Source organism: Rhinatrema bivittatum, chromosome 2, assembly GCF_901001135.1.
Source record: "Rhinatrema bivittatum chromosome 2, aRhiBiv1.1, whole genome shotgun sequence".
In the NCBI taxonomy this organism is placed as follows: domain Eukaryota; kingdom Metazoa; phylum Chordata; class Amphibia; order Gymnophiona; family Rhinatrematidae; genus Rhinatrema; species Rhinatrema bivittatum.
The window spans coordinates 154,764,424-154,786,734 of record NC_042616.1 but is presented as its reverse complement, the minus strand read 5'-3'; the positions used below and the strand labels follow the sequence as shown (position 1 = coordinate 154,786,734).

Genomic DNA, 22,311 nt, shown 5'->3' with positions numbered 1-22,311 from the left:
CTTAGTTCATATCTAAGGTAGAATTTGCTGGTGGAAGCAGATGTACTGAGGATCGCCAGAATGCAAACTCTTTATGATGGGGAATTTTAGACCATGTGCCATGGTCTAAAAATGGTCTAAAAATGGTCTAAAATGGAAAACTGTCTACAACCAATTAAACAACTACTTTCCAACCTGAACCTGATTCTAAACTCCAGCAAAACAGAGATGCTTCTTATTTCACATAACCCAAACACCCACATAACAAGCATGGCACAAGCTACACCTAGCCTTGCACATTCCACATCTTTAAACAAGAATCTCTCTACAGACGTCAGGAATCTAGGAGCATGGTTTGACACCCAACTTAACCTGAAAAAATTCATAAACACAACCACCAAGGACTGCTTCTTTAAACTTCAAGTTCTAAAGAAACTAAAACCACTCCTTCACTTTAATGACTTCCGCCTCGTCCTACAATCCATTATTTTTTCTAAACTCGATTACTGCAACTCAATCCTACTTGGCCTCCCCTACAACAGCATCAGACCCCTACAGATGGTACAAAATGCCGCAGCCAGAATCTTAACTAACACGAATAGAAGAGACCATATCACCCCCATCTTGAGCAGTCTCCACTGGCTACCCATCAAACAGAGAATCCTATATAAAACCTTAACAATAATTCATAAAGCCATTAATAATATCGCACCTTTATCACTACTAACTCCACTTCGTCCACATTTATCCTCCAGACCCATCAGAAATGCCTACAAAGGCACACTAGTCGCAGCTCCAGTTAAATCAACACTAAGAAAAAGAGCACTCTCATCTGCGGGACCCCATCAATGGAATGATCTCCCACCAGACCTACGCCTCGAACCCAGTCTACCAGAGTTCAAGAAAAGGTTAAAAACCTGGCTCTTTAGGCAGGCTTTCCAATTACCAGAGTGTAACTAAGCTCCTCCTCCTGACTCTCAGATCCTTCAGATCCTTTCATTATATTCTGGTATAATATTATATTCTGGTAATGTTTTGTAGCCCGGTTGTTGCTACTAAAGTTCTTTGTAAAAAGTTGAACACACGCTCTGTTTAATATCAATTGTTAACTATTATGGTTCTATGTTTCTTGTAATAAGCCCAGGGTGGAACATCCCATCCAGGGTATCTTATTGTTTAATGTAAACCGGACTGATTTGTATTGTATACAGGAATTCCGGTATATAAAAATTAAAAATAAAAATAAATAATAAATGGATGGATTGTGAAATGTGGACCTTTTTTTTTTTTTTGCCTCCCCTTTTTGCCGAAGGACCTGCTGAGTTTGTGATCAGCCTGAATCTTGGGGATGCTGCAGTCCCTCTTGATAAATACTGCAGGGTCACCAGAGATAGCAGGGAGGCTATATACTTTGACTCCCCCCCCCGCTTCCTATTGACAGTAAGTACCAACCTAATGTTCAGGGGCCAGGTTTAGGACCTGTCTCTCCCACATCAGCGCATCAGGCCAGTTCACTGCTCTGTTTTAAATAACATCAGTAATATACCTGCCTAGGGTCACTAACATGTTTCTAGAAGATTTCAATGAGAGGTCAGGGAGTTCTGGTGTAAGGGCAGAGATCCTGTAAGCTGCAAGCATCCTCTCTATTAAGGAGGGGTGCAAGGGCCAGGGGGAGGAGGAGAACTGGTACTGCAAAGGAGATAAGGTGGTAACTAGAGAAGGTACCTGGACTGGGTTTAGTGAGAGCCTACATAAGATGCCCCCGAGCATCTGTTGGTCGTTGTCTTGTGAGCTCTGAGAAGAGACGGGGCTTGTAATGCATCCAAGGATTTCTGAAGCAAGGAACGGGAAAGATTCCAAGTTGAGGAAAAGGTTTTTGGTAGCCTACTAGAGAGAGGACACCCTATCAAATAAAGGGGTCTGGGAAAGAGCTAGTATATGAACTGTCTAAGAAGGATGTTGCCCCAAAGGCCTTGGGGCTAAGGTGGAGTGTGAGAAGGATTCTTCCTGCTCAGAGTAGAGTGAGAAATTAGTTAATTTGTTTCATTTTTTGTGGGACTGCATCCAGCTATTCAGTTTAAGACTTTACTATTTTTCTGCTGTCTGGATTTATAAATATATTTCATTTTGGAACCAAAACCGGTGTGGACATTGGACTGTATTGAGCTGAGTCTTCCCCTGGATCTCTCAAAGGCATCCTGGTCCCCATTGGCTGGATGTTATCTGATTTCAGGGCTGGAGCAGTGGTACTCACCTCCCTCTGTAGTCTCTGAAGGTGACCCCTGAGGGGGTTACATAATAATAATGATAATAATAAAAATATTAATGTGGGAAGTGGCCCTAAATGTTATTTAAATTTGCTTATGTAATAAATCAGTTTTAGTTTATTAAGTACACACTTATAGTTTATTCTTTGCAATACACACTCGCGTTAAAATATATAATAGCAGGTTCTTTGCAGCCATTTTGAGATAATCTTGTGCTGGCATTTAGGCTACTGATCCCACAACTATTTATATCTTGCTTGTGGCTACAAGATGTTTTTAACAAAAGGCACATCACCACCAGAACTTATTGTAATTTGCAATATTTCAAGAAAACAAGTGTTCAGTACCTCTAGGTAGTTAGAGTTGCAGTCAGCACCATGCTGAATATTGAAAGTAATAAAGTTGAGACGAGCAGCGCGCCCTTCAGGCTGCATGATGACCCACTCACAGGTCTTCTCGTGAGGATAAGCACTGGGATAATAAGGAGAACGGATTACCCCTTCCCCAGACTGGGGACCTCCACAGGCTGCAAGGAGAAACCAGTCAACCGTTAGTGCTAAAACGAATTGCTCACCCTAAAAGCTACAGCTGTTTGGCAGCTGCCACTCACTGGTGTATGCCACACAGGAAATAAACAGGAAAGAACAGGGATTTATTTAATTTATATTTCACCTTTCAGCCACTTCGAAGCGGATTACATTATTATTATATTTCTGCTGGCTATAGTCAGTGAACTGCCCTGTATTTTATCAACGATCACCAAAAAGAACACTATTTTGGTGTTTTGTAACAAAGTAGGGTGCCTGTCGTGTTAGTCCTCTTATATATCTAGAAACAAAGGCCTACAAAAAGCTGTAGTTGATCTCTTTTCATTGGTCTAATTATTTGAGAATTAGCCGCAAAACCAATGAAAAGTGATCACCTACAGCCTTTTTGTTGACCTTTTGTTTCTAGGTGTTTTATAAAGAAAGTTGTAAACAAATAAAAAGTTGGAATCCTGCCAATAGTGTTGACAGCACAGGGGCATGGGAAACCCAAGGCTTTAATACAAAGGCCTGCAGAATCCAGGGACAACAGAAGGCAGATAGGAGTGTCGTTAAATAGCTCAGGCTCATGAGAAGCTCTGTCTCACTTTAGTTTCTCAATGAGTAAATATATGTGCCCATGAATATGGCTTGTGTATAGGCAGGCAGATTTTATTATACAATTTATTCTACTATTCATTTCAATCCTGGCCTGCTGGGTCTCAAATTCTTCCTTTTATTGTATTTTTAGCCGAACAACTTCCTCTGCTACTTTGGGCTTCAAGGTCAGTCGGAGCCAGCCTCCATCACCGTGAATCTTCATTCATCAGCTCGCCTCTCTCGCACCTGGCCTGACCACATAGTGATGATCCTTGTCCAAGGGCCATAGACTATAGTTCCCTCCGGAGCCTGGTACACATGCGCCAAAAACCTGGCCGTTAAGTGTTGTCATTGAGTGATGACTGAGATTGCCTTCCTCCCGGGGACTGTTAATGCTGTCTCTGCAGCATTCCCAACTGACCTAGAGAACAGACAATCTGACAGTCCAACCTAGGTCCTCCGCATGGCAGCCTGCAGCACTGCCACTTAGTCCCTGGGCACTCTGTTTCTAAACTGTGATGCTTTTGTAGCAGAGACAAATGACCTCTAGAAACCAAGTTGAGGCAAATTAGTTTTACTTCATTGAAGCTTATCTCTGAACTCAAGTCTCCACAGAAGAAAGTCTAGTAAACTAATTCACTGTACTGGTTCCCTTTAGCTATTTCTCCCAGTTGGTAGAATAACTACTAGCAATATTTGGATGGGTCTTAAAAGAAGGAAAAGAAAACTGAAGATAAGGAGGTTATTCATACTGAAAGGCAGAAAAGGATCTCCGGAGCCCAGTATATCTGAGACTATATGAGAAACAACAAGACTGTTAACCTAAGATAAGAGTAGGACCTGGCACCTAAAATGCCAAAGTTTTGGGAGCAACAGGGGAAGGACTGGACTGGGTCAGCATCGACTGAGGCTGACCCAGTCGATGCTGACCCATCTTCCTCTGCTTTCCTATTTCTGCAGGCTTTGTCCAGCAGTGGCGGCTTTCACAGACACCATAACCCAGCTTCACTTCTGGATTTGTGAAAGTGCCGAAACTGCCGTCCATGCTGCCAAGACCTCGCCTATTGTAGTGGGAGCTGGAAAAAAACATTTTTGCTTTTTCAGCATAGCCCAGGTCTTGAGGTTTGAGGGGAGAGAGGAAGAGAAATACTCCTGGGACTGGTGTGTGAGGAGAAAGAGGAATTCTCCTGATGCTGGATGAGAGAGGGGGAGGAATGCTCCTAGGGCTGGACTGAGCTGGGCCACAGTGGTAGGATGGGATGAGGGAGGAAGAGGAATAAGAGGATTGCTCCTCAAACTGGAGGGAAAGAGAGGAGGAGGAGGAGGAATGCTTCTGAGGTTGGGGTGAGGTGGGGTGTGGCAGACAGAGGAAGAGGAATGCATCTGGGGCAGGGAGGGGGGTACGGTTGCTTAGGGCATCTCATACCATTGCATCAGCCCTGAATAAGAGTTAAGCAAAAAGAAAATCTCATGAAATATATAAGTTCAGCAAAATAATGGAAATCAATTTGGCCCATCTGTATTCATGCAGCAGTCTGAAGTCAGGAGTGTAATGGGAAAAGATCTGAGGATTGCTGTTGTGCATGTGAATTGCATTCACATAATTAAAGGCACATTTATTCATATCATCTAAACCTCTAGCCTTCCCCTCTGCAGAATGTAGACTTAAATCTGGTCTCAAGTGAAAAGATCTTCTGCAAGTGTTCATTTCTGAACTCAGTCATGTTACTTAGAAAAGTTCTGGAAATTAAAAAATGTAGTAATGTGCACAAGCAAGTATTACTAAGAGTGAGAAACCAGGGTCCAAATCCCACTGTCACTCCTTGTGATCTTTGGCCAGTGACTTTACTCTCCTTTGCCTCAAGTACAAACCTAGATTGTAAACCTCCTGGGAATAGGGAAATGCCTACAGTACTTGAACATAATCCGCTTTGAAGTGGCTGAAAAGCAGAAAAATAAATAAAAAGCATGTGCCAGAATAAATGAACTTAACTAGTCAGAAAAGTACAGTGTGTGGCATTATCTAGCACATAAACATGAAAGGAATTTCCTTTGCATGTAGCTTCTATTTCAGGTGAAATAATGTGCTTGCTGCTATCCACCCCAGAGACTTAAACTAAGGCCTAGATTCATCAAAATGCTATAAACTTTGCATGGATAACACCTGTGATAAGGAAAAGGGGTATGGCTAGGAAAACTTTCATTTTTTTCACTCTGTGATATTTTACTTCACAAGAAGGTGATTTCTTATTTTTGGGGGGAGAGAGAGAGAGAGAGACTCTCTATCAAAGTCTCATAGTAGTTAACTATTTATACCACTATAGGAGTTATTAACGCCAGAAATAACTACACCTTTTTTCCTGGCGTTAAGCTGTGCAATATGCCTGAAATAGGATCTGCGATATTTATTGCAAGTCTGTTTTGGGGTAAGAAAGACAGAGAGCCTGCCTCTGGGGTGGCACACCTAATTGTCATCTGTTTATACCACTATAGGAGGCTCATCTAGTAACTCAAGGTGAGATTTGGTGGTGGACTAGGGTTTTGGGGCCAGTTTTACATGCACAGTCAGATGTATGAACAGCAGTGAAGATTGTAGAAATTTCTACAATGTTTTCTCACCCTAGCTTGATGCATATCTACCTAGGTACTTTCAAGCTTGGGCGAGAGAACATTGGAGAAATCTCATCATTCCAAATCACATCCAATCTTCACTGATGTGTACTGTGCTGTTCGTATGTCTGACTGTGCATGTAAAACTGGCCCCAAAACCCTAGTCCACCACCAAAACCTCACCTCCAGTTACTAGATGACTCTCCTATAGTGGTATAAACAGATGACAATTAGGTGTGCCACCCCAGAGGCAGGCTCTCTGTCTTTCTTACCCCCAAAACAGACTTGCAATAAATATCGCAGATCCTATTTCAGGCATATTGCACAGCTTAACGCCAGGAAAAAAGGTGTAGTTATTTCTGGCGTTAATAACTTGCATTACACTATCACATTCTGCATTAATGCCCTTCATGTTCATAAGCACCATCCAAACTCCTCCCCCTTGAATAAATTTGCATTTGCATCTCGCAATGTGATAAATAATGCATGCATTATGGTGTTATTGCGGGCATTACGGCCATAATGCACTTTGTCACCCTTCAAGCATAAACCATTTATTATAGGTTATTTTTCATCACACTGCAGCTCTAAATTATCCTGAGCCATGCTCTGGTGATTCCTTTCCTCTGACTCTTCATCAATGTTTGCCACATCATGCATTTTTAAGTGAACAAAAGTAGGGCAAATTCGTGAGAGGTGCTTTCATTTTCTCAAATGATGGATGAATTGGACAGGCTTCTGCAATCAGCCTATGAAAGGTCACATTTTCTGTTTTGCAGTGGATAACTGAACTTGGATTTTGGTCGTAAGAGAGCCCCATTCCTTTGGAAATGAAACCTGGTCTGGAAAAAACGACAAACCATTAATCCAGTCGAGGTTAGCAGGCAAGAAAACCTGCACATTTGCCAAGATGCTACAGTTCTCATACTGGCTCGTTATGTGTGCTTTCTTTTATGGCTGATCAGCTTTATAAGGAAAATGTCTCCTTTTCATTTTATTTACACCGTGTGTGGGGAAGAATACATTCCGCAGCATTTTACTGTACCCATGCACCAAACAGTACAAACCCCCCTCCCCCCACATCTATGACTCCGTTGCTCAGTTGCATAATTAGTATCAACAGAAAAAAGGAAGATCCCCGCCTCCTCGCTGGGCTGAGTTTATGGGGTGAATATAAAAATAGAGGGGGGAACTCTGGGTAGTTCGAAATGAAGGCTCGAAGCAGCATAGCTCAGTAGAGGCCAGTTCTGATTCAGCCGGAAGCTCAAAGGGATAGATGGACAGTGCCAAGACAAGAGAAAGGTTCTCTTTCATGGAATGAGGGAGGAAGAGAGAGAGAGAAAGCATATATTTATGCCTCATCGCACAGTGCTTGTGCCAGTAGGAGGGTCTGGATAACTGACCACCAAAGTTCTTAACTCCACATCTCATCTTGCTTTGCAACCTGAATACCTTTTGCATATCTAGCCAATGAAAAAGGCTGCACTTTTCAGTCCAGCTCAGGTGTCAAGGACTAGTAAGGCAACTTTCAATGGATGTTAATTCTGTGTATGATATTTGAGAGATGTAATTTATATTTATTATTATTATTTGATTAACTACCATTCCATTCAAATCAGTTGGGTTTTTGGTTTTTTTTTTAGCTCAGTGTCTCATGCCTATTAAGATGCTGATAAAGATGCCTGGCCAATTCTTTGCTTAGACTTTGCTGTTTTTTAAACCAGTAATCACTAATATGTTCATGAAATTCAATGGGATCTTTTACTATAAAAGCAATCCCACTTACCTTATTTTAAGGTTGGAATCGCTGATTTATACTTCCATGAAAAGAGATTCATTTGAGGTGATTCTTACTGGAGAGGGGATCCTTTTCCCGATTTGCAGCTGATACTCAGTTTGCAAGAACTAGAAGACAGCTATGAGGTCCTTATTCAGTCACTGTCCAGCTAGCAAAGTTAGCCGAATAAATGTATTTGGCTAACTTTTAAGATATATTCACTCGCACTATTGAATATAGCCAGCGATCTCACAGTTAGCTGGCTAACTTTATCTGGCTAACTTTAGGCTACCTCTTTGGCCCAACCAGACTTAGCCAGCTCTGTTAATTGGCTAACTCTGAATATCAGAGTTATCCAGTTAACTAATAGCCAGCTAACTCAACTCTCCGGGTTACGCTCCTGGAATACACCTAACATCCAGCTAAATGCTAAACGGCTAGCTAATTAGCTGACTAGAATGTGGCCGGATAAATGTACAAATCTTCACTTAGGTAGATATCTGAGTTATCTGTGCTAAACGTTTTTGTTCATGGACCTCAATAAGAGCATTTGCAAGAGTGAATATATCGAAACCTCTTAATTAATATAATCAAGTGTTTTGGGAATCATTTTACAATGTACTTTACATAGGACAAATACAAATTATCATAATACTAAACAGCTTTGCTTACCAAGTTGGTACACTGCTCGGAAGCTAGCTCTTATGGCTGAAGCAGACCTAAATCTAATCCAGAGTTTGTTGGATCTAGATGTAATAGGTGCAGGGACAGTACTGCCACAGTATCTTTCGATCAATGGATCCATCTCAGTGTCACCATCCCGAACCTAAAAGCAGTGAATGAAAATTAAAGTAGTATGTAAAATTCTAAAATGAGAGTTGATTCCTTCATAGCAGTATTTCTTAAGATTCTGTGCTGCATTTAGTGTTTAACTTATTTGATATTTTCTTGCAGATGAAAAAAATAAGTTGGCATACTCAACTTTTTTGTCATTTTTTGATAAATGAATGATTAACCTGAATGTAAAGAATAGATTCTGCCAAATTTAACAAGGAGGTAGAGTACCATTAAAACATTTTTATAAATAACAAGATAAAATGTATCTGTCATGTAAAAAAAAAAAAGTATAATGGAGGCAAGCAATGCCCCCAAGAAAAACAAAACAAAGCTGAGTAAAGGAATGAAAGACTGGAGAAACTACTTACATTGCACTTTTGTATCCGGGATAGTTTGGGTTAAAAATAAAATACATGGAATTTATTATAAAAAAAAAAAAAAAGAACATAACCAATTTATTAGTGCAATAATACATGGTAAGAGATACTATAAAGATGTTTAGCATGCTGTTCCGATGTTAAAGGCCCTTAGACTTTGGTCATCTTGGCTCATAACATGTAAATGTCAACAGGAGATAAGAATCATTTGGCCCACCCAGTCTGCCCAGTGCCCCTGCCTACACTGCTATAGCTAAGGATATCATCTAGCTATCAGGTGTCCCAGCTTGACTATGCTTTGCAGTGGTCCTCACCCTTTTTTGCTGTCATATGTACAATAGGGGTGTGCATTCGTATTGAACATAAATGTAAAACGCTACTTTTTTTTTTTAACTTAAAAAAGTGATAAGACATAAACGATCGGATTTCCAACTTATTCAACATAGCTATGTTGAATGCGAGTTCCCTCCGGCACCCTCGTTCGGCCCAAAAGGAACTTTTGGCCAGCTTGGGGGTGTCAGGAGGCCCCTCCAAGCTGGCCAAAAGTTCCTTTTGGGCCGAACGAGCGTTCCGGCGCGAACCCGCGGGGAATCACGTGACGCCGCGTCACTGCGATGTGATGCCGACGTCACGTGCTCCTTGCAAAGTTGGTCAGAAATGGTGTCCTGACCCCGCTGGACCACCAGGGAGTTGTGGTAAGTCTTGGGGGGGGGGGGGGATTAAGGAGGGTGAGGGGTTTAAATTTTTATTTGCACATATGGACATATACTCAACTCATTGAATTCTGTTTATGTCCATATTGACCGCAAATGGGACCCCCTTTGGACATATGGACATATGAACTTAAACTTTTGCTCTGCACATCCCTAATGTACAAGTTTAATTGCCTGCAGGAGAGCGCTTCTTATCCTTTTTGCTCATGGCTGGGGTGTGTAGCAAAGCCAGATTGCTATTCATGCCAGGCAACTTGTCATCTCCTCCTCCTCATCTCCACCCCTCATAACCACAACTCCATGCTGCTGGCTGACCCCGCCTCCTCCTCCTCCATGCTACCGTTCTGTGCAGCTCAGCTTTGTTGCCTTCCCTTTTTGGTCCTTCATCATTCTAAGTAGATATGCATATAGGTTTCTGGATCAAAACTAACATTCAGGCTCTCATCCATTTCTTTTAATCTACCTCTCTCTGTCTGTGCTCTTGCTGCAGTCCTCTGTATCTGTTGTTAGCATGTTTAAATTCTGCCACAGTTTTGCTTCTACCATCTCACCGGTCTATAATTTTCTGGATCACCTTGGGAGCCTTTTTTAAATATCAGGGTTACATTAGCCCCCTTCCAGTCTTCCACCTTCTGATAATAAGATATACAGCTAAGATTTAGCCATATAAGTGCATAAATATTAAATTAGCCATATAACTTCTGAGTTATCCAGCCTTTGAATATGGACCTCTATGTAACTATATAAGGAGCATATAGATCACAGGGTGAGAAGAGACATAGATTAAATTGACGGATGACAGATAGGAAGCAAGGCCTTTAGTACATTTAAAAGCAAGCAAAAGAGGCAATGGTACTTGGCAAGCGACCTATGAAGAACCTAAGGTAAAGTGACGGCATGGGAGAAGCAAAGAGAAAGAGAGAAAAGTAGCAGCAGATATTTTGCAAGACCTGAGAAAGTAAAGAGAAATTAAGGGGTTGCAAGCCAGCGGAGCATTACAATAATCCAGATGGTACAGAAAAAGTATACAAAATTTTAGATTGCAGCAATTGAAAGAAAGGGAAGAATGAATTATTCTGATATTAAATAGCTGGAAGATGAAAATGAACAAAAAGCTTATATATGCAGAGACCGAGACCAGCAATTCATGAAGAAACTGATATTTTTTAACAGAAGCCAATGCTTACAAAATCAGAAGGTGGAAAAGTTGATTTAGAAAGATTAGCTAGGAGATTTAGAGGGTGATTAAGAAAAAAAAAACTGAATTCCTATGAAACCCCCCACAAGAGACATTGAGCATGCTCGCATTTAAGTGAACTACAGCAGAAAAAAAAAAAAGAACAAGGTAACTATAGGTTGATACAGTAACGTGCGGTTGAAGATTTCCCGTCTGTAACGTGCTGGGAGCGCACAATACAGACGAGTAAGGCGATCCAGCGATACAGTCTCCAGTTTCACGCGTCCTTAGCGCTTTGTAAAATAGACACATAACCCTTTCTGCACGCAGCATGTATATGATGTGTAAATGAACGAATTAGCTGTATAATGAAGGAATTAGCTATTCCCCACCGATACTGTAACGGGCGCTGATATTATCTCCTTAGTAACCCGCTGTTTTGCCGCGGCCTTAACGTGTTAGTTTACCGCCTCCCCCTAGTAGGAGTTAGGACTGTGAGTCTAGTAACAAATCCATCGACACCGCTTAAGATACTCAAAAACAATAAAACACAATAAAAAAAAAAGCGATACAGAGATGATCGAGAAAATGTAATGCTGTGGGACACATAAAACCTGTCAGAAAAAAAAATAAAAATTTTTAAATACCTGTCGGAGGGCCGCGTGGGTCCAGGCGGCCGGCAGGCGGGCGGCGGCAGGAGCCGGGTGGTCGCGTGTTAAATCTAGGCCGGGTCGCACAGGCGCGCATTCATCCACTGTTCCAGGCGGCGGCGGCGGGTGGACGCGCGTTAGTTTCAGACGGCCGGCGGGCGGCGGCGGGAGCCGGGTGGTCGCGTGTTAAATCCAGGCCGGGTCCGCCTGTGCGACCCCTGCGATTCGGTGCTCAAGGCGTGATGTCACGACGCCCGACGTCACGGCATGTGACTGCTTTGAGCGCCGAATCGCAGGGGTCGCACAGGCGCGCATTCATTCACTGCCGGTGGGGGTTTCCAGCCCCCACCGGCAGTGGATGAATGCGCGTCAGTGCGACCCGGCCTAGATTTAACACGCGACCACCCGGCTCCCGCCGCCGCCCGCCGGCCGTCTGAAACTAACGCGCGTCCACCCGCCCCCGCCGCCGCCGCCTGGAACAGTGGATGAATGCGCGCCTGTGCGACCCGGCCTAGATTTAACACGCGACCACCCGCCCCCCGGATCCCGCCAGCCGACCGCCTGGACCCACGCGGCCCTCCAACAGGTATTTAAAAATTTTGTTTTTTACACTTCCTGGTGCCTGTCATTTCAAATGTCATTTGAAATGACATTTGAAATGACAGGTACCAGCGCACCCAGGTTACTGTATAGGCGCTGTATTAAGCGCCTATACAGTAAAATGGGTTGCGCGGGCTTAACCCTTCCCTAACGCTTCACAGCCACGGCATGCATTTGCATGCGATTAGAAGAGAGTATCAGGCGCTAGGTCATAAGAACATAAGAACATAAGAACATAAGAAATTGCCATGCTGGGTCAGACCAAGGGTCCATCAAGCCCAGCATCCAGAGGCCAAACCAGGCCACAAGAACCTGGCAATTACCCAAACACCTAGAAGATCCCATGCTACTGATGCAATTAATGGCAGTGACTATTCCCTAAGTAAACTTGATTAATAGCAGTTAATGGACTTCTCTTCCAAGAACTTATCCAAACCTTTTTTGAACCCAGCTACACTAACTGCACTAACCACATCCTCTGGCAACAAATTCCAGAGATTTATTGTGCGTTGAGTGAAAAAGAATTTTCTCCGATTAGTCTTAAATGTGCTACTTGCTAACTTCATGGAATGCCCCCTAGTCCTTCTATTATTCGAAAGTGTAAATAACCGAGTCACATCTACTCGTTCAAGACCTCTCATGATCTTAAAGACCTCTATGATATCCCCCCTCAGCCGTCTCTTCTCCAAGCTGAACAGCCCTAACCTCTTCAGCCTTTCCTCATAGGGGAGCTGTTCCATCCCCTTTATCATTTTGGTTGCCCTTCTCTGTACCTTCTCCATTGCAACTATATCTTTTTTGAGATACGGCGACCAGAATTGTACACAGTATTCAAGGTGTGGTCTCACCATGGAGCGATATAGAGGCATTATGACATTTTCCGTTTTATTAACCATTCCCTTCCTAATAATTCCTAACATTTTATTTGCTTTTTTGACTGCTGCAGCACACTGAGCTGACGATTTCAATGTATTATCTACTATGACGCCTAGATCTCTTTCTTGGGTGGTAGCTCCTAATATGGAACCTAACATCGTGTAACTACAGCTAGGGTTATTTTTCCCTATATGCAACACCTTGCACTTGTCCACATTAAATTTCATCTGCCATTTGGATGCCCAATCTTCCAGTCTTGCAAGGTCCTCCTGTAATGTATCACAGTCTGCTTGTGATTTAACTACTCTGAATAATTTTGTATCATCTGCAAATTTGATAACGTCACTCATCGTATTCCTTTCCAGATCATTGATATATATATTGAAAAGCACCGGTCCAAGTACAGATCCCTGAGGCACTCCACTGTTTACCCTTTTCCACTGAGAAAATTGACCATTTAGTCCTACTCTCTGTTTCCTGTCTTTTAACCAGTTTGTAATCCACGAAAGGACATCGCCTCCTATCCCATGACTTTTTAGTTTTCGTAGAAGCCTCTCATGAGGGACTTTGTCAAACGCCTTCTGAAAATCCAAATACACTACATCTACCGGTTCACCTTTATCCACATGTTTATTAACCCCTTCAAAAAAATGAAGCAGGTTTGTTAGGCAAGACTTCCCTTGGGTAAATCCATGTTGACTGTGTCCCATTAAATCATGTCTTTCTATATGCTCTACAATTTTGATCTTGAGGATAGTTTCCACTATTTTTCCCGGCACTGAAGTTAGGCTCACTGGTCTATAGTTACCCGGATCACCCCTGGAGCCTTTTTTAAATATTGGGGTTACATTGGCCACCCTCCAGTCTTCAGGTACAATGGATGATTTTAATGATAGGTTACAAATTTTAACTAATAGGTCAGAAATTTCATTTTTGAGTTCCTTTAGTACCCTGGGATGCATACCATCCGGTCCAGGTGACTTGCTACTCTTTAGTTTGTCAATCTGGCCTACTACATCTTCCAGGTTGACAGTGATTTCGTTCAGTTCGTCTGACTCATCACCCCTGAAAACAAACTCCGGAACTGGTATCTCCCCAACATCCTCACTAGTAAACACGGAAGCAAAGAATTCATTTAGTCTTTCTGCAATGGCCTTATCTTCCCTAAGAGCCCCTTTAACCCCTCGGTCATCTAATGGTCCAACCGACTCCCTCACAGGTTTCTTGCTTTGGATATATTTAAAAAAGTTTTTATTATGAGTTTTTGCCTCTATGGCCAACTTCATTTCAAATTCTCTCTTCGCTTGTTTTATCAATGTTTTACACTTAACTTGACAATGCTTATGTTTTATCCTATATTCTTCAGATGGATCTTTCTTCCAATTTTTGAAGGATGATTTTTTGGCTAAAATAGCCTCTTTCACCTCACCTTTTAACCATGACGGTAATCGTTTTGCCTTCCTTCCACCTTTCTTAATGCGTGGAATACATATGGACTGCGCCTCTAGGATTGTATTTTTAAACAATGTCCAAGCCTGTTGAACACTTTTAACCTTTGCAGCTGCACCTTTCAGTTTTTTTCTGACTATTTTCCTCATTTTATCAAAGTTTCCCTTTTGAAAGTTTAGTGTTAGAGCTGCAGATTTACTTATTGTCCCCCTACCAGTTATTAGTTTAAATTTGATCATGTTATGATAACTGTTGCCAAGTGGCCCCACCACCGTTACCTCTCTCACCAAATCCTGTGTTCCACTAAGAATTAAATCTAAAATAGCTCCCTCTCTTGTTGGTTCCTGAACCAATTGCTCCATGAAACAATCATTTATTACATCCAGGAACTTTATATCTCTAGCAAGTCCTGATGTTACATTTACCCAGTCAATATTGGGGTAATTGAACTGTCAAGAGAACTGTGCGTGCGGGGAGGAAGGGTGCGCCTGACACTGCCGCACTGTTTCTACCGCGGCCTTACAGTATCGACCCGTATGTAACTTGAGCCACCAGGCCAGATATTTGAAAAGATTGTCAGATCCTTTACTGAGAAGGTACTTAACTGCTTATTGAATAGATGAGTCGCAGATTCAGGTAGGGGATTTGCATGCACAGGGAAAGCTCTCTCAATATGCATCCCATCTAGAGCGTGTCATACTTAAAGCTGTGAGGAAGGGGGCACAAGACATGGACAGGGTTCGAATTGAACACATAGTCAGGGACCTTATATTCAGGTGTGACTGTGATGAAAATTGGGTTAGCAGAAAAGAGGAGGGACCCTTCTCCCTTTGCTATGGTAATGAGGGGGATCAGGGAAGAGGAAGACTGAGAGGCTATGAGTAACTCTCTAAGTCACCTCAATAGAGAGGGACTCTACCCCAAATTGGAAGGGAGAATAGTACCAGAAGTTAAGACTATCTAGGATCATCCAAAAACCCCTGCTATGGTTCAGAATCCATGGGAACAAAGGAATAGTGGAGGGAAATGGCGCCGGCAGGAGATCGACTGCAGGAGGTCGTTCAGCGAGGCGCCGGAACCCTCGCTGAACGACCTCCTGCAGTCGATCTCCTGCCGGCGCCATTTTCCGTACGAAAACGATTCGCAGCGGGAAATCGCTCCCTGACCCCCGCTGGACCTCCAGGAACTTTTGGCCAGCTTGTGGGGGGCCTCCTGACCCCCACGAGACTTGCCAAAAGTCCAGCGGGGGTCCGGAAGGACCTCCTGCCGTCCAATCGTGTTCGTCTATGGCCGCCGCCATTTTTCGGCGCCATTTTGGAAAATGGCGCCGGCTGAAGACAACAAGATTCAGGAGCAGGAGCCCGTTCCGGACCGCTGCCGTTCCGGACCGCCGCTGGACCCGCAGGTTATTTAACTCATTTGGGGGGGGGTCGGGAGGGTGGGGGATTTAATTTAAAGGGTCGGGGGTGGGTTTTAGGGGGTTTTAATGTGCCGGTTTTGCGATTTTTAGATTTTTAGATTTTTCACGATTTTTCACGATATTTTACCCCCCCAAACGGCAACAATACGATTCCCTCCCCCTCCCAGCCGAAATCGATCGTTAAGACGATCGAGGACACGATTCACATCCCTAGTGGCCACAGTAAGCCGACTAGAGGCTATGCAGAGAGTAGAACCTAAAGGGAGGAGTACCCAGACTACTGACTCAAATGTTTTCCAGTTTGGAGACTCCCCAATTCTCCCATCTTGTGAGGCCAGACTACAGAAAAAATTAGCACAACAGGCTAGAGTGTTCTCATGGTCTGAATGGGATGTGGAGTGTGCAAAGGGTGTAGAACACTGCATATGACTTAACAATGACCCCCCCCCCCCCCATTCTGGAGAAGAACAAGGAGAATAGTCCAAGGTGACTTAACAGATGTGAGAAGACATCTGGAGGAGCTCAGGCATGCAGGGATTATCGCTGAATCACATAGTCCTTATGCCTCCCTCATTGTAGTGGTTAGGAAAAAGGATGGGACTATGTGTTGATTACCGTACCCTAAATTCAAAGAACATACCTGACCAGGATACTACACCATGAGCTGAGGATGCCCTTGACTACCTGACTGGAAGTCAATGGTTCTCTGTCCTGGACCTACGCAGTGGGTATTAACAAATACCTATAAGCCCGCGCCGCTTAAAAAAAAACCCACCCGACCCTTTAAATGGACCCCACCCTCCCGACCCCCCAAAACCTTTTAAAATTTACCTGGTGGTCCAGGGGGGCCTCAGGGGGCCTCGGGGAGAGATCCAGGGGGGCCTCGGGGAGAGATTTCCCGTTCCCAGGCATCACCTGTTCTAAAAACAAAATGGCGCCGATGCCCCTTTGCCCTTACCATGTGACAGGGTATCCGTGCCATCGGCCGGCCCCTGTCACATGGTAGGAGCACTGGATAAATCGGGGGCATTTGTATTATATCGTGCACTCTAACGATTTAGGATGATTTTAAAATTATCTGATGATAATTTTAATCGTTCAAAAACGATTCACATCCCTAGTGTTTAACCAGACAGGGAATGGGAGTGAAAGTGATACTGAGAAATTATGTCATGCTGCAGACAGTTTGGGGATCCCCCACCCCCTGACAGCATTCCCCCTGCCTACTGTGTCTCTTGTCTCCACTAAAATGCAAAGATTGACTTTACAGAACATTTGACAAGCATAACAGACTGATCCCTTAATTGGTGATGTGCTCAGGGTCAAAGAGAGAAATCTTGGGGCACAAGCAGTCCATCAGAGTCACCCAGACACTGAGGGACCGGCTACCTGGGAGGATAGGTGAAACCACTGCCTGGAGGGAGAACAGGCTGGTTGGCAGGTTAAAAGGGAGGAGGCAGACTAGCTAGCTTGGGGGGTGGGGTACTGGAGTGGCTAGTAGGTTGGGAGGGGCAGGCTGAATGATTAGGAGACCTGCTGGTTTGCTCAGAGTGAATGTAGCATACAAGGTTCCTATACTTGGGGGAAACATTGCTGGAACACAGGAACCGAGGAGGTAAAAGTCACGCGGTTTAGGACATCAGCAACAGCCATTAGAAATCAAGAAAGGAGCAGCAGCGACAATGCTCATGAACTAACTGAAAAAAATTACTGAAGGAAAGTTGAAGCAATGCAAAAATACGGATAAATACTAAATTTTAGCATCCTCAAAAAAACCCTAACTAGCTGGAAACTAAACAGCCTAAATTAACATTTTATAAAGACCTATGATCAAAAGCCCTACTTACATATTTAGAAGAGAGTACGGTGTATAGCTCCAGGAAGTATGCAGGAATGTTTTACCATGATTTAGTGTTAACAGGAAATGCAGAAGAAGCTGATATGCTCTGAGCTAAGAAAGAGATGAGCTTAAGGGAGAGCGGAAATCAGAGTGGAAATCAGAGCTAGAAAGGTTTATTTTTCAGCAGGATATCTGGCCAGGATAGCTGTCACTACAATAAATCATCGATCAGACTATAACACTTTTTGAGTTCCTGTAAAAAACTGCAAATGTGAGGTGAAGGAATCTGTTGTACAGAAGGAAAAGTGGGTTAGCAATATGTCCACACTGAGGAGCGCAGGAACGGTTCTGGCTCACGCATTCTCAGCGCTCAGAACCAGCACACTGCCAAGGAGAATGGGACACAAATTTATGGCACTTTTAGTGGGCCACCGCAGCTTGGACCGTGATTTGAATTGTCGAAGAGAGGAGATGACAGGAGGGCCATTATGGTCCGGGAGTTTCAGTAAGGAGAGAAATGCTTCTCTGTCTGACTCTGCATTTGCTGCGTCGTCGCAGTGTTCCCTGAGAAGCAAGCTGCATTTCGCTTCTCACTCCAGTTCAAGGGACTGCCTTTCCCAACCCCCACCCCACTCCCCCGACTAAACATCCCAAAGTTGCAAAGTTGGACTGTGTGGTTGCTATGGTGCCTGTACAAACTCTCGCTCGTCCTCAGGGAGCCCTTCCAACTGGGTTACTGTTTCTTTTCAGAGAAAACAGATGTTGGGAAGTAAGTTTTGAGGACAATTTTAGACTCATTGGGCTGTATGTACTAGGCATATGTCCTGTTTACACAACTTGGGTACATCTCACTCATAATTTAGTGCATAAATTCAACTTTTAAAACACAAATAGGTGACCATTTATTTCCCTACATCAATATTTACCCAAGTCATATTATTTCTGGAAACATTTAGTGTGTTCTAGTTGAAAAGAAAATAGCAACATTGGTCAGACTTGTAAGCTTGCTTCTTGCTGTACCGGCCTATCTTTATAAACAGAAAGGAAATACCCTAACAAGTGAGGCAAGCAAAATGGTAAGACATTTTGTGGAAAAGATGCACTCTACAGAATGCTCTCTTTCTCAGGTTCCTGGACATTTAGGAGTGAAATTTCCACAGCTTAGCACTTACAGGCATGAAAATAAGGCGTTACATGTGGAGGTTGGCTGAACGTACTTAAGTGGATTTTCAGCAGCCTAAAACTACATGTAAGTTTGGCTGCATAAAAAAAAGAGGCATTTCTGGGAGGTAGGGGGAGGTATTTTGAATCTGCATGCGTAATTTTAATTTTCAAACATTAAAAGGGCAATTTTCTAAAGCAACTTTTTTCATTTAATTTCATTTTTCAGTTTGATTGTTGTTTGTTTGTTTGTTTATATTAAACAAATTACATTTTTTAAAAAGAAACAAAAAAAAATGTTAAAATGTCAGGTCCCCACTTCGCTGGGGGGGGGGGGAAGAAAATCACTCCCAGACAGCACCGATCCCCTTGATCCTTCGTGCCTGCTTCATTGTTTGAAAACCTTTTAGTGGAACAAGAGCAATCCTCAGTCTCTCCTGCCTCACGGCCGAGTCAATTGCAAATGGTGTTGAAAAAAAACCAAGGCTGGTACAATGGGTTCATTTCTGCTTAACAAACTGATGCTGACCTCAGACTTCTAGCATCCTTGTAAATTGCTTTGATTTTCACATATCACAAAGGCGATTAAGAAACTGAATAAACTAAACTAAACCACAGTACAACTTCAGCAGGCTAGAGGAACTGCAGCAGGGGCCTGCACTAAAGCAGATGAAGCTGAAATATTGGCTTGGCAGTGAGAAAACGTGCTGGAGTGAGGCTTATACTGGGGCAGCGGGCATAGCTGAGCCAGAGTACATCCCACAAAAAAAAAAAAAAAAGCTATGTCTAAGTAGATGAAGCGCATGGAATGTAGAGGTGAAAGAGTAAAGGGAAAGGGTGAATGAAGGAATAGGGATTGAGAATGTGAAGGAAGAAGAGAGAAAGAGGTTTCAGAGGGCTGGGAGAAGAGTGAGAGTAGGGGAGGTTTGCAGGGTGAATTACAGGAGGGGAAGAGGACTATGAGGAAAGTGAAAGATAAGATACAGGATCCATGAAGACAGAAATCCTCCAAGTCTTCCTGGGCCACTGTTTTTCTCCTGCTCTCTTTCTTTATCTCTATTCTGGCTTTTCACTCTTAAATAAACCCCAGAAACATTGCCTGGAGATAGCCCCTTTTGTAGTGTCTGCAACAAATCTACTTACAACTTCAGTCAACTTTTGGATTCAATTGAACTTGTCTGCAGCTATTTTGCCAGAAGTTCCACAGAATTATTACTTGGATTTCAAGCTTAATGGATTCTATTGCCTTAATTTTTTTTTTAACTTTCATAACATTTCAAAATTCCCTACAAAATTTTTTTGTAAGATTCATACATCTCTGCCCATCCCGCTAGGCATGTGCAGCAGAAAAAAATAGTTTCATTTTAAAATTTGTTTCATGGGGAATTTCATTTAATTAGATTCAAACTGAAAAAAAAAATCATTTTTTAGTTTGATTCTTTTTTTTTGCCATTAAAATCAATGGAGGAAGCCTTACAGGTAATTTTCAGCCTACACTGGGCTTCAGAATAGGGGTTTTCTAATCAATCATCTTAAAACTTGTGGGAAGAAATTAGAGATGTGCATTTGTTTTTCCCGAATTAGGTTTGGGGGGACCGAAAAATGAAATAAATGTTTCCGAAATTTCAGAAAAATTCATTTTTCATGTTAGTGTGCACTAACATGAAAATTGGGGCCCCCTGGAAAAAAAAACCCCGAACCGTGGGAAAAATGAAATTTCCCGCGGGGATCCCTGAAATGAAGCCCAAGACGATAGGGCTTAACGATGCACATCTCTAGAAGAAATCAACAGGAGGGGGAAAGAACTTCAAGGTACCTAGAAAGACTAAGGAGACTGGAAAGTGACACCAAAAGTGTCATGAATAGCCTACAACTCCGTAAAGGGGCAAAGGGATCCCAGCGCTGGCAGGATTTCACCAAGTCACTGTAAGAGGAACAAAGAAGCAGAAAAGGTGGGAAGAACACTCCAAAGCTCCAAAAGACGGCACCAACAACATTGCCATATCTCATGTGGCAAACTGGCACCAGAAGTGACATTAGTGCATCCTAAGCAAGCATGAAGGGGGACAAAGCAGAAAAGTTGGCCGTAAATTTTCCAAGACAGGCACTGATAAAGGGGCCAAGCAATACAAAGATGGCTGGAAGGCTCCAAAATACTATGAAAGGTGCAAAGCAGCCCCCACAGACTGGAAAGGTGTTAGCTCTGAGGTACGACAGCAAGGCACAGTGGCAAAGGAAACTCCAAGGTTTAAGGTCTGGGCAAGCAAGGAAGGCTGAGAAAGTTTCTCTAATGATTGTGGGATGGTTTTTCAGGAAAGTAGTGAAAGCTGTTTTATTTAGAGTCCATTTTCTACATTATTGAGCTGTCTTCAGCATGTTCCATTTCCTGAGTTTATGATTTTGCATGAAATCTATGACATTACTCTAAGTTTTACCACATGTCTAGAGATGTGATTCAGCTGAACCTTTTGGTTCGGCCTTCATTATCAGCCCGCCGTGGGAAATTTTGTTTCCCGCGGTTCCAAAACTTGCCTAAAGTCCCTGGTGGTCCAGCAGGGGTCCCAGGAGTGATCTCCCACTCTCGGGCCGTCGGCTGCCAGTAAACAAAATGGCACTGGTGGCCCTTTGCCCTTACCATATGACAGGGGCTATCGGTGCCATTGGCCGGCCCCTGTCACATGGTAGGAGCAATAGACAGCTGGCGCCATCTTAAAAAATGGTGGTCATCCATTGCTCCTACCATGTGACAGGGGCCAGCCAATGGCACCGATAGCCCCGTCACATGGTTAGGGCCATTGACGCCAAATTTTCCATATTTCTCATGCATAGTATCTATTAAAGAGGTTGGCTCCTTGCCCCCCTCTTTTGTATATAGTATTTATTTTATTTATTTACTTTTTCGTTCACCCCTTCTTTATTTCTTACTCCAAGTTAAGGCATCCTTGTTATAATGTAACTGTATGCTCCGTATCTCTTGTTGATTGGTTAATTATATTTTCTGCTTAGTTCATTATAAACCGAGTTGATTTGATTTGTATCAAGAAAGTCGGTATATAAAAGCCTGTAATAAATAAATAAATAAATAAATAAATTTTGATTAGTGGCAGCCGATGGCCCGAGAGGGGGAGATCGCTCCTGGGACCCTGCTGGACCACCAGGGACTTTAGGCAAGTTTTGGGGGGTCGGAAGGGCAGGGGACTGTAATCAATTAAATATGAAGGGCTGGGGTAGGTTTTGGGGGGGGGGGTTATGTGCCCTTTCTCCTCCCCCCCAAAACAATAAGAAAGCCACATGAAATTTCGTGGGTTTTCCTATTGTTTCAGGGACCCTCTGAAATGCGATGAAATAGGAAATATCATCTATATTTCCTATTTCGTCGCAAATGAATGCATATCCCTACATCAAAATGGTTTCTCTTGAGCATCTTTTGTGATGTGCTAAGTGTAATAATAAA

At 43.0% G+C, this 22,311-nt stretch overlaps 1 protein-coding gene across 1 annotated transcript in view; it reads right to left on the bottom strand.

Annotated features, from left to right (window-relative positions):
- The window catches only part of CUBN (cubilin), a 639,217-nt gene that overhangs the window by 524,338 nt on the left and 92,568 nt on the right, over positions 1-22,311 (bottom strand). The window contains exons 18-19 of the mRNA XM_029588764.1: positions 8,430-8,583; positions 2,594-2,772 (exon numbers count right to left, since the gene is read on the bottom strand). Of these exons, the coding sequence (XP_029444624.1) occupies positions 2,594-2,772; positions 8,430-8,583 (333 nt within the window). The remainder of the gene's footprint in view (positions 1-2,593; positions 2,773-8,429; positions 8,584-22,311) is intronic.